General features: G+C 35.7%; 1 protein-coding gene across 1 annotated transcript in view; it reads right to left on the bottom strand.

Annotated features, from left to right (window-relative positions):
* The window catches only part of rgs7a (regulator of G protein signaling 7a), a 61,961-nt gene that overhangs the window by 15,785 nt on the left and 33,063 nt on the right, over window positions 1–13,113 (bottom strand). The window contains exons 2-8 of the mRNA XM_016269917.1: window positions 9,009–9,105; window positions 6,414–6,464; window positions 4,278–4,384; window positions 3,826–3,877; window positions 3,137–3,201; window positions 2,284–2,360; window positions 1,774–1,855 (exon numbers count right to left, since the gene is read on the bottom strand). Of these exons, the coding sequence (XP_016125403.1) occupies window positions 1,774–1,855; window positions 2,284–2,360; window positions 3,137–3,201; window positions 3,826–3,877; window positions 4,278–4,384; window positions 6,414–6,464; window positions 9,009–9,105 (531 nt within the window). The remainder of the gene's footprint in view (window positions 1–1,773; window positions 1,856–2,283; window positions 2,361–3,136; window positions 3,202–3,825; window positions 3,878–4,277; window positions 4,385–6,413; window positions 6,465–9,008; window positions 9,106–13,113) is intronic.

Below are 13,113 nucleotides of genomic sequence, written 5' to 3'. Positions count from 1 at the left end.
CATTACTCCAGTCTTCAGTGTCACATGATCCTTCAGAAATCATTCTAATATAATTTGCTGCTCAAGAAACATTGGTGCTTCATATTTGTGTGGAAACCGTGATGCATTTTTCAGAATTAATTTTATATATAGTAACAATGTTATGTAGGCTAATGTAATAATGTGGCAATGGTTTCTTAAGATCTACTTATGCTTCTGATGCTTTTGGGAAACATAGCCCTATTTAAACAAGCACTGTGAGCCAGTGAACGTTGTCTGTGATTGATTGGTTCTGTCTTTCAGCATTTGCGTGTGTTCCGATGAGCAGGAGAAATGGTTCTATCCAACACAATTATTCGCTAATATACTTAGAAGCTTTTTTTATGCACTGAATTTCTTGATAAATAAATCAAATTATGGGTTAAAAAATGCACTTTAGAATCGATATTTTTATGTGAGGATCGATCCTTTCGATACAACATCAGTATCGAAAGTATCGATACTTAAGGATCGATCTACCCATCCCTACTGGAGGCGGCCCATTCAAACCAGCGCAGATTCGGCTACATAAGGAGCTTAAAATATCATCTTGTTGTGATGTTGGGTGCCAGAATCGACGTAATACAGCCTCAAATTAGAAATTTGATCGCATATCTGCTGCCACTGCCAGACAAAAAAACCGACGACAGCTGTGGTTAAACGCGATAAAACGAGCAGACTGGACAGAAACCATCATCAAAAATTCTAGCATTTGCAGCGCACACTTCTTATCAGAAAAGGTTCAATAAAGTATTGTCTTTTGTTGTTATGGGCGCGTCTACAGATTTCTTGCCATATGTCTATGTTTCTTGCATCTCATGACTATGTCGTGTATGAAATAATGTCTGTGTGCATGTGTGTAAAACAACAAACTGACGATTTATATATAATCATTTGTAATTGTATATACATTGTTGTGATTAATTGTGGCTGGAACAATAACGTAGCTGTAAAAATAGGTTTGTGAAAAATCACAGCTACTTTATGCAGGCTGTGTGCATTTTACTGTGGACTGACTGTTTTGAAACTTATATGGTAGTTAAATAGCCCCTAGACCTCAGTTATCATGAAAAAAGCCAGGAAATTTCAGTTTTGACAATATGGGACCTTTAACATGTTGGCATTTGACCATATAACATTTCTACCAAAATACAATAGTTCTTACAGTATTAATATAATAAAACCAAGGTAAATTTTCATAAAGCGTTTTCTAGGGATTCCTAAGAGTTTTAAGCTTTATTTCATGAATTTATTTCAATGCTTTAATAGGAAATATGGAAAATGTGCTTCTTTGGGTAATAAAAGAAACTAACAAAATAAAATCAAATGTTAAATCTAGTTTGTTTAAAAAACATTAAAATACAATATTTACAAAATATTTTGTATAACTGAATAAACTGCATTAAGATAAATCAAACTGAAGAAATTTTAAAAGGATAGATCAGGTAGGAATAGCTCTTTAGGGGACAACCGCATATGTTCACTTTTTACTTTGTAGAATATTGTCTAAGGGAAGGAATGATATATGATTTTCAGAATGTGTGTTCAGTTTTATGACTAGCCGACAATTCTTGAAGCACAGAGGCGATTCCATTAACTCAGGGGGGCTTCAACACTGTTATGTCATTCCTCTGCGAGGGAACAACTTCAAACACTCGAGAACAACAAAGAATAATTCTGAAGAAGAAAAGAGAATAGCTGCATTGTTCTTCCACAGACTTAGTCCAGCACTTAGACACACACACATTTACTCACCACTGGTCTGTGCACATCCCAGAAAGCCCTCTCCTGACTGTCCAGTATTTTCCTCTCAATTTTGTCTCTTTTCTTATCGACTCTGTACAGACAGAACACCAAGCCAAAGCAATTAAAACATTTAACTTCCAAAAGAAAAAGCAAACATGCAATGAACCATGCAACTGAGCTGAAAAGTCATAAAGCTGCCTAATGTTTTGGCACTAAGAGGCACTATAGAATTACTTGGAACAACAGCAGAAGTGACTTATAAGACAAGTTCTGTGCAATCCAAAAACAATTTTACCGCACAATTTATGTCCAAGAGACTTTTAAAATCCATTAGCACAGACAACATAAGAACAACCAACAGCCTGACAGATATTTTAAGAGAACTGCCCATTAATATTTTAATTCTTACTATGTAAATAGTCACTTTCCTGTCTTCTGACTGGGCGGCTGGCTTTTACAAATGCACAACAAAAAATACATGATCTGATCATAACATATAAAAGACTGAAAAATACATACTTTGCTTGAGCCTCTGCTTGCATAAATATAAACTCCCATTTCCTGGCGAATGCCCGCTGTAGTCGTGCTAAACTCTCCTGAAAGAGAACAGAAGAACATTTTTAGATGACCAAAATGTAAAAAACAAAAAGCTTTTTTGTAGATAATGAAGCCATCTGTTTAATGTCATGTACCAGTCATTTTTACCCAGAGAGGGGTTTCTTTCTTCCAAAAAACTAAACTTACTTTAAGGTCAGTATAATAACTTCCCCCAAAAATTTTTTGATTGTTTTTGGAACTGACTGATCATAGGCCTCAATGATCTGAGCTGAGCATTGGCAAAATCATCCTTAACTAATATGTGTTCACCCAAAAACTGTTGCATAACCTCAGATCAATGAGGCCTAAGACCAATCAGTTCCAAATACAAAACCTGCACTAACTGAAAGAAAACAAGTTGTCAAACAGGTATGGTGAAAATATAGCATTATGAGAGATTACAAGCATATTTTAAAAGGAAGGTCGACACCAAATTAGGTAAAGGATTTTCAACACAGCACAAGGGTTAACTTAATAATAGAAAAATGAAGAGGAGGCCCAATGATTACATGTTTACAGTTCAATATAAGAAAGACGTTAGTGGAAAGAGATCTATCTATGCAGGCCTACCGAAGAGCTTACATGGATTATGCAAACAAAGCCTGACATTTAAAGCCCAGCTTGGATTAGGCCGACTTTCTTTTTAAAGATTGTCATTACCTTATCATCTTCCTAATATCTTCTATCTAATAATGTCTGAAGTACAAAGCCTGAGACGTGCATTGTTACAATTAAGAGAGAGAGAGGAGGGAGAAACGAAGAGAAGATTACTTACAGCTTCATAATCAGCAAGTTCCAGACGTGCTTTGTTCTGCATTGTTCTTTTGCACAAGTACACAGCTGCAGAGAGATGCCGAGAGGTGTGTGAGAAACACTGCTCACACACACCTCAGCAGCCCTCAGGGCTTTCAAATGAGGTGTCTAAAATATTTAGTAAACATTTAACATATTTCACACCAGCTTGTACCAAATCGCACCTGAGCGTTGCTTTGTTCTGATTGCTGAATTCAGAGCAAGCATAATTTACCTAAGCCGAGGCACACTCATGCACACAATCATAATGCAGGGTGATCGCAATTGTATTCATCGTTATTTGTTTGTAAAGTATATAATACTGCACAAAAATGCCCTTGCTGCAACCCCATTTTACATACAAATACCTATGAAAATGAATGAGATTAAAATACAGAACACATATTACAAGTACAGTTCTCCTGTAAACATAGATATAATGTTCAAGATGAAGGATCAGGTTTTATGTAGTGACAACAAACGCATACACACGATCCAGCTGGAAGGATTTGATTAGGTTGTGTTTATATAGGCTAGTCTTATTAAAGCTCACACACTCCTAACATTCCATGATCCAGCTGATCTCCAGCCATCTGGAGGATTTAATTAAATACATGTTCATATAGACCGTTCTCAGTAAGATACAGATAACAGATCCCGCTCAAAACTCACCGTAGTCAGTGTTCTCGGGCTCCCAGCAGTTTGAGGGCCAAAAATACGGAGTCTGACCGATGAAAGAGTACAATATGAACTCAGTTTTTCCAAGCACATAAACTTTTAAAGCTCAGTTTATATACAAACATGAATAGGACACTTGCAGGTGTTTTTAATGAAGATTTAGTCACAGTTTACATTGATTACAGTGATTATTATATTATAGTGATTATTATATTATATATTTACATTATAAAGTACTGATTAATTCTAATGAACAACATGAACTTAATGTGTAATTATTTGATGGAGCGATCAGTATCTGAGCTAGCTACTGTATTGCATGTTATTAGGCTGCTATATAATTAGCATGCAATAACATGCAATATATTTAGCATGGATGCTGTATTTTAAAGTGTTTCCAAATGTCCACTCTCTATTTTGCTCCTCAAATCAGCAAAACAACTGACCTGAAATCTGTAGAATGTGCCATCGTCTTTAAGAGTGAGCACATGGTCAGAGATGGGGAAGAAGTAGCCGTGAGCCGCCATCAGTGTGCCCAGATGAAGAGCCTCCACTAGAGGAACAAATAATGGGGGTTTTAGAAGTGCAAGTACGAAATGACAACCCAACTCTTTATGTCAAGATTATTATTTTTTTTATTTCTGCTCCAAAATTAAATGTACAAAACAAGGGGTATGAAATTTGAGCAGAATGTCAGAGACACTGACTGTAATTCTGGAAATAAAATTTGCATTAACTGAACTATTGATGGAATTTTATATCTTGGTTTTTTTTTTTTTTTTTTTGCAGGTTTTGGTGAAGGTAAATTTTAAGGACCAAATAAAGAAAATATAAGGAATAAATTTAAGGGAACACAATGCTTCATTATCATTCTCTGAATGTAAATGCCTAGGGAGCACACAATGAGTTGTATTAGCAACACTTCGAAGTTTGAAAATAAAATTTCCAACAATTCTAATTTTTAATTCATTATTTAAAAAAAACACAATTCACTTAATTTTGTTCAGTTTATCTAGATTTCATTTACATTAGCATTTCAAGTAAATGTATCTTGTTCTAAAGTGTTTTGTAGATATTTGTATTGGAAAACAAAAATACTGAGGAAGATATACATTTTTTGCAACGCATGCAAACATTAATGCCTCTCTATATATATATATACTCAAATCTATAGGAAGTTTCTTTTTTCCCATTCTAATCTTATAATCTATCCTTTAAGAAATGTAAATGATATTCCAAGATGTATGCTGTATGACCAGGGGAATATCTACTGCATCTACCACAGGAAGCATGGAAAAAACATTCTGCTACAACCAGCAGAACTGCAGAACCCATAGCAGAGGGAGTTAAGCATCAATAAATTATTATCTATTAAAGTTTTACAATAAAGTGTTTACTGTGAGTGTGCACCTTAGAGCATGTGTCTGTGCTGATTACAAATTAATATCCTTTTGCTTTCAAGGGTGCAGTATGCTTTTGCAGCTGTTGTTGTTTTGATGAGAGCATCCCACCAGGCATGTTCACAAGGTAAATCCCACTAATCAGCAGTGTAGCAAAGAACTGAACAGAGAGAAACTTTTTTAAAGTTCTTACTTTTTATCTCTCCTTTGTTTCAGGCACAGTCTATTGAGTATACTGAGATGTTCAGTGCACTTATCTGGTTGCTCTTTTCCTGTCTGAGAAGAGCCCCCTATCACACACTTACTCACACACACCTGTCAAATCTGTCAGAGGGAATCTAAAGTAGATGGATATACACCATACTCAGAAACAAATCGAATCTCACTGCTGTGTAAAGAAAAAAAATCTCTTTATCTTCTTTGCTTCTTCCCCAAAACCTACTCCATCTTCACAAAACCTCAGACTACCACAGCAAATGCAAGAACAAATTAGCTTTTTGAGTAAATAAAACATTAGCTGCAATTAGTTGCAACAATACATTGGTTACGAACAAATATATTTTAATAATTTTAAAAATAATACATAATTTTAGTGAATGGTAGCTTGTGTTTTTTTTTGTAGAAGAGTAGCTTGTCTACTAATTGACACTAAAATACTTAATTTCACACTAAATTAATGTCAACATTTTATTCATGTTTAATTCAAAGTGTTACTTGTCATTATTTGTAATTTTTTGTGAAATTTCCTAGCAATTTGTGAGTGAAAATTGTTTTTCAGTGTAGTAGTGCATTGCTTGGCAAGCTACGGTTTCAAAGGAGTTTCTCCATTCTTGTTGCTGAAGACACATATGTGCGAAAGTGATCCAGCAGTTAGAACAAGCCTTTGGGAAACATAATCTTCTCTTTCAACGACTATCTTCTGTGTGTTACTGTAAAATGTCCTCCTCCCCTCCTCTTCTTCAATTAAAGGAGTAACAGGAGATGCTGACATTAGCTGTTTGCCAACTTATAATTATGAATATGCAAATCCTGAATATATTATCCTGTCAGCTGAAGCTATGATTTTGACTTTTATAAAAAGAGTGCATTTGAATGAATCAAAATAAGAGTTGATTTTTAATCTACGCACATCACAGCTGCAGCACTGTCGATTAAAGAAAAGAAAAGAAAAGGCTGTCTCACCTTGATCCTCGATACATAGATTCTTCAGCAGCCACTGCACAATGTCTGAACCTGGAAAAGAAGAAAAGAAGGCTACTGTTCAAAATCTAAGGAGATTGTGTGTCTCTTTTTAAAAAGATAAATGACAAATTGGCTACTCAAAAAATTTGAATCAAGTCTCAATAGCAGGGTCTGCTAAGGAAAACCTGAAATGTGACATAAGAAAACTAAAAATATCTTCTTATTTATTTATGTATTCATTCATTCATTCATTTGAGTTTTTAATTAAAAATCTGCAAAATGCTGTTTCATGGTTGGTAATAAATGCTTTCAATTCACTTGCCATCAGAATTTGAGAAAAAAAGTTATTTTTTATCTCTACCATAAACTCATAATCAGTGTAAAAATGAGTTAAACCACACCACAGATGATAATGATAAAGATGAACGACAGAACTGCTGTTTTTTAGTCTTTGTGTCAACAGATGTATTGTCTGAGATATTGTCCATTTAGTATTTTCATTTTGACATTCTCTATTCTAGCTAAGCTTTATCTTTTATTCATCTCCACTGCATCTGTTCTTTTTGCCCACCACTTCCTAAAATTACAGTTCTTTGTTTAGTTTTTCTTTCTACATTTTCTCAGACTAATCCTTGTCTCTCTCTCTTGCTAAGCAGCAGAACTGTATACATTTTGTTAAAGGTAAGTACAGCAGTTCTGGATGCTCCAAAGAGGATCTGAGTCTAGCAGAGCTCTGCTGCAGTATTTTGTGGATTAGCAGAATGGTATAATCTTCACCCCTGCACCCCTAAATCCCTATTTGTCCTCTTTCTGTCCGGCTCTTGAAGCAACCAAGAAGTCAACACCATGAACTAGTTAATGCATATCCACTTACAGTAAATGAATGCCTAGAGTAAGGTACACATCTCTATATAAATTATGACAAGTCTCATAATTGCTGTAAAAGGGCAAAAAATTATGTCGGAGCACTGTTTTAAAAGTGAAGTGTGATTATTATATAGCTGTAATTATTAAAGCTTAATAGTCAGAGTACACCACTGGAAGATTGATATAAAAATATTCACCTTTCAATGAATAGTTCACCCAAAAATAAAAATTAGCTGAAAATGTGCGCACCCTAAGGCCATCCAAGAAGTAGAGTAAGTTTGTTCCTTCACCTGAACAGATTTGGAGTAATTTAGCACTATTTAGCACATCACTTGTTTACCAATACTGTAGATCCTCTGTATTGAATGGGTGCCATTAGAATGAGAGTTCAAACAGCTGATAAAAATTTCACAATAATCCACAAGTAATTGATAATTGTTAATTGATGGATTGGAGTCATGTGGATTACTTGTGGATTATTGTGAAGTTTTTATCAGCTATTTGGACTCTCATTCAGACGGCACCCATTCACTGCAGAGGATCCATTGGTGAGCGAGTGATGTAATGCTAAATGTCTCCAAATCTGTTCTGATGAGGAAACAAATTCATCTACATCTTGAATGGGCTGAGGGTGAGTATATTTTCAGCAAATTTCAGCTATTCCTAGAAGTATTACTAACCATTTTACAGTGAATAAAAAGGTGTTTCATTTAATTTCAAAGTTTTGCATTCAAGTATTTCGTTTTCAGCCTTGTCACTGCTAAATTAATAAACTGTGAACAAGTTCTTCTGAAAAAAATATTTCCGAGATACCCCTTACCGACCAATCAAATCCAGTATTCCCAAAATATGCACAGGGCCACTACTGCCTCAGCCAATCAGCAATGAGAGGCATGTCCCCAGAGACAGCAGAAGCCAAGAGCTTGAGAGACTTTTTAAAGCATAGAGAGGCAGAGACTGGGGTGTTAGAGCTTGAAGCTGGCCTTTTAATGAATCCTCCGGGGGACCGCAGTCAGAGGAACGAAAAAATATTCTTCTGAGAATTTCTCTCTTGCTTTTTCATTCCTAATCCTGCTATTTTAAAATGGATTATGGCATATACAGGAGTATAACATTTGCACTCTTCTGATATGTAAATAGTGCAATCATTATCCAATAAAAAATTAAACATTCTAATTATTCTATTTAAAAAAATAGAATAATTCGTCTTTTTTGTAGTTTTCTTTAAAAAGATGTTAAATCAATATTCTTGGTTATGGACCACAGATAGAATACCACAAACAATCATTTCAACTCATCCCTTTGTTGAAAATTAACTGTAAAATTATGGTTTGTGGCAAATGACAGCATGCCACTGATGTGGTCCATAAACATTAGCTTGAAATTAAGCCAGAATATTACATTAGCTACGTTTATAATGGCTGTTTCCGGCTGTTAGAATAACTATAATGAGTCAAATCTCCTGAACAACCAATTCAAGCCCTGCTCTTTATACCCAGAATTCATTGTGCTTCTTCACCAGAGCAATGCAGGCCAGAGACCTTTGATAGAGATCAGGCTATCAACAGAGATCAGTAGACGAAGGGCTCTGGTACTGGCGCTGCACTACAGAGTCCTGGCCGAGTTTTCATTGTGCTGGTCTTCAGGCTTGCTGTGGGGCACTGGCTCCTGCTGAATCCTGCTTTCTCAGCACCAGCAGTGTATATAAAACAGATGTAGGGGAATTACCAGAGAAGACACTGGGAATCTTGGATAGGAAACTCTTCACTGTACGGATAGGTATGCCGTTTTTTTCATCCTGCATCCTGCCAATCACATCCTCCATCTGAACAAGAGAGAGAAAGACACATTAGACTGAAGTGATGAAATGAAAACATATGTGCATGTTATTCTCCTGCAACATGGGACAGAAATAAGCATAAAAATCATTGTCAATATTCCATGAGGTGGAAAATATTATTGAATTTTTTTAATACAAATATTTTCATTGCAAATTTTAATTGCATCTAATCAAGCAAAAACCTTTATTTCATCCTTATAATATAATATAATATAATATAATATAATAGCAAACAATATTTGTTTGCTAGATTTAACACTTCATAAATGAATTTATGCATGAATAAATAAAATGAATGAATAAAATAAAACATGGTCTCATGCTTTTGGACCTCACTGTAACACAACACAACACAACACAACATAACATAACATAACATAACATAACATAACATAACATAACATAATATAACATAACATAACATAACATAACATATAACATATAATATAATTGTTTGCTAGATTTAACACTTCATGAATTAATTTATGCATGAATACATAAATGAATTAATCATCCAATCAGGACTCAAACATCCTGAGTAATAGAGCCAATCAAAGTAAACCATGCGGCCACAGCGACCTGAGATGACAGCCCACAGTAGGCTTGTCAGAAGGATCCACTCAGCCTTCAGTAAATGAAGTCATTGAATATAAGAGTCCTATTTATTAGATGAAGAGAAACCTAGAGCAGAGTGGGACCGATCACGTCACCCACTCATTGATTCGCTGACATTTGGACTGTTCTCAGAGACGCGCCGAGTGTCTTGAGTTAACAAGGCGAGCAGCGTCGCCAGGGAACTCACACTCTGGACATGTGACCGAGTACTTCACAGCTGCCAGAGACATCATTCCAGCGTAAGACCACATCGAAATCAGGTCAACAATACGCTCCCTGGAGATACCTGACATATGGAGGTGTGTGTGTGTGTACATATATGCCGAACGTGTTGTGAAAGTATATGAGCTTGTACCCGTGAGTGTTTAGATAGATTGAGAGAGAGAGTGAGTTGTTGCAGTTTCCTCAAGGGGAGGCCCAGTAAACATGCAAAATTACAACAGTGGGCGCTGCACTGATGCGGAGTGTTTCTTCAGGCTGTAATGCCTTTGGAGAGAATCCTAACAGAAAACTTTGTTAAATTCCCTTGAAAACCGTTATTATGACTCCAGAAATAGCTTTCTTTTTTAATATCTACAGATGAAATGCTTTTGACGGCAGTTACTAACCACCTACAGTGCACACGCACTCACTGAGGGAGGGAGAATTGCACATACACTTTGTCGACAATGCAGACCGGGCTGGTGGGCAAATACTGAAGCGCTAGTTTAAGGTAATGAGGGATCTGAGCATTCCACTCACATTCTTGACTGTAATAGAAACATTTTAGAGAGAAAGAGGAAGAGAGAGAGATAAAGATAAGAACATATCAGCTGTATGGTGCAATGGTGTGTGATGCTATGAAGTCCCAAAAGCCTCACTGGCATCAGCTGTACTACTGCAGCCAATCTGTGGCCTGGAATTCTTTTAAACCGACGCACAGACTCATGGCTAAATTTAAACTCTTGACTTTAACTCCTGATTAAACTCAAATTAACTTCAGTGTGGAGGTGGCAGGCATACCAGCGACCAGTAAAATGAATTGTTTATTGAAAATGCTTTAAGTCATACACTGTGCAGTTGCTTTTGTGAATAAAAGATTTGGTTTTAATTGAACACAATATTAGGATTAATTCATCTAATGAATCATACATGCAAATATCTGTTGACAAAATCTACTTAGTAATATAAAATATACACTACTGTTCAAAAACAAACCATTAACTATGACTTTTGCCTTAATAAACTCCTAATTAGCTGATTATTAATAATTAGTAAGGTAGTTGTTAAGTTTAGGTATTGGGTAGGATTAGGGATGTAGAAAATGGTCATACAGAATATGGGCTTTATAATACTAATAAATAGCCAATATGTTAATAATAGACATGCTAAAAAGCAACTAGTTAATAGTTAGAATTGGAAGTGTTACCGAATTCTTTTCAAGATTACAGTAAATGTATCAAATGTGACAGTAAAGGCATTTACAATATTACAAACAATTAAAATTTCAAACAAATGCTGTTCATTTAAACGTCCTATTCATCAAAGAATTCTGAAAAGAAAAAAAAGACGAATCATTGTTTCCACAAAATATTAAGCAGCACAACCATAGCACAACAGTGATAATAATAGGGAATGTTGCTTGGGCATCAAATAAACATATTTCATGTGACATTGAATACTGGAGTAATTCACTTTACAATCACAGGAATAAAGTACATTTTCAAATGTATTCAAATAGAAAACAAGTATTTTAAATTGTAATAATATTTCACAATATTACAGTTTTGATCAAATAAATGCAGCCTTGGTGAACATAAGAGATACTTCTTTTAAAAATATTTAAACTGACTATTTAGAACAGAATTACAGTATAGCATTAAACAGACTTGTATTACAAAATAGTTTTTTAAAATAGCTAATAGTTAATTGACTGTAGTAACAGGTGGGCTGTGCTGATTGTGAATTGAAGGTGGTAAACATAAAGGTGGTAGCTCAAGCTTTCTACAGGAAAATCCCTGATTATGGAATATACATATGGTCAGTGTGCATGATTAATTGATAGTTCTAATATAACAAGCAGCAAACCTGAAACACTTCTCTCAAAACAAAATGTCCTCTGGCAGTATATCTCCAGGGATCACACATCTGTGGCTGCAGCCAATCACAGAACAGACTGATAAAAGCCAATAAGATCAGTTGCCCAGAAGAGAGATATCAAATGCAAATTGAGTCAAAGACCAAAGCACACCATGTGCACTACAAAACATTTTTAGATATTTTTTGATCATTGAAGTAAACATTAAACACATTAATAAACCCTGAGGCTAAAATGCCGGCTAAATAAATAGAAAAAAAAGTAATTAAAATGAATAAATTCACACAAGAATCTGAAATGGTTTAAAGAGCAACTGAATGCATTTGACTTTTTTAATCCTGACTATAAATGCATTATTTTTGCTTGCAGTGAATTTAAGCAGACAGTAGCTGTCCCAATGCCTGCAATATACAGTATATACCACTTCACACACTTTTATGTTATGGAAATTATGGCCAACTCAATTATTCATATACTAAATGACTTAAGCTTTGTCACTGACTCGTGGCAGACTGTGTCCTGTCCTCATTACTGACACATCTTAAAATATATTATATTAACAGTCCTTGCATACCAAAGTAATTGCCTCCTCATGTCCTATATGAAGACACTTCAACATTTATTTTGGGTCTGATCTCAACTGCATAGCAGTCGTCTGGTTTCAAACTCTTCAGTGAAGTACCATGATACTTCTTTGTTACTGTGCGCTAATAACATAACTATGGCAGTTTGAGACATAGAATAAAAAATCCAGATACAAAGCCAAGTATCTCTAATATCACAGCCGATATATATCAAATGGGGATCACATCAAAGCATCCTTATTCATCAAGCACAAGAGTGCACTTACAAAAACAACAACAAAAGGCTTCATCCAAAATCTTCCATACCAGCTAATTAACAGAGACAGACACAAAGAAAAACACTCACTCACATAATCACACCTCCTCTATGTTTAACCCTGCGACCCTGAGCTCTGATATCCCATATGACACCACATCTCTCTCTCTCTCTCTGTAGCAGACAGCTGGAGTGTAGGGCGCTGGTGACAGCACAAGTGTCTTTTCATGATTATTTTGCATCAGAGAAGAGAGGAAGTCTTAGTGGTCGGATGTAGACAAGGTTATTGCAGGAAGACATGAATTTTAGATCTCTTCTGCTCACCCCCCCCCCCCCCCCCCCCCCCCCCTCCCCCCCCCTCTCTCTCTCTCTCTCTCTCACACACACCCACTCTCTCTCTCTCTCTCTCTCTCTCTCTCACACACACACACTCTCTCTCTCTCTCTCTCTCTCTCTCTCTC

Source organism: Sinocyclocheilus grahami, unplaced genomic scaffold, assembly GCF_001515645.1.
Source record: "Sinocyclocheilus grahami isolate Dianchi unplaced genomic scaffold, SAMN03320097.WGS_v1.1 scaffold54.1, whole genome shotgun sequence".
Taxonomy (NCBI): Eukaryota; Metazoa; Chordata; class Actinopteri; order Cypriniformes; family Cyprinidae; genus Sinocyclocheilus; species Sinocyclocheilus grahami.
Note: the sequence above shows the minus strand (reverse complement) of the source record. Positions and strands in the feature narration are given on the sequence as shown.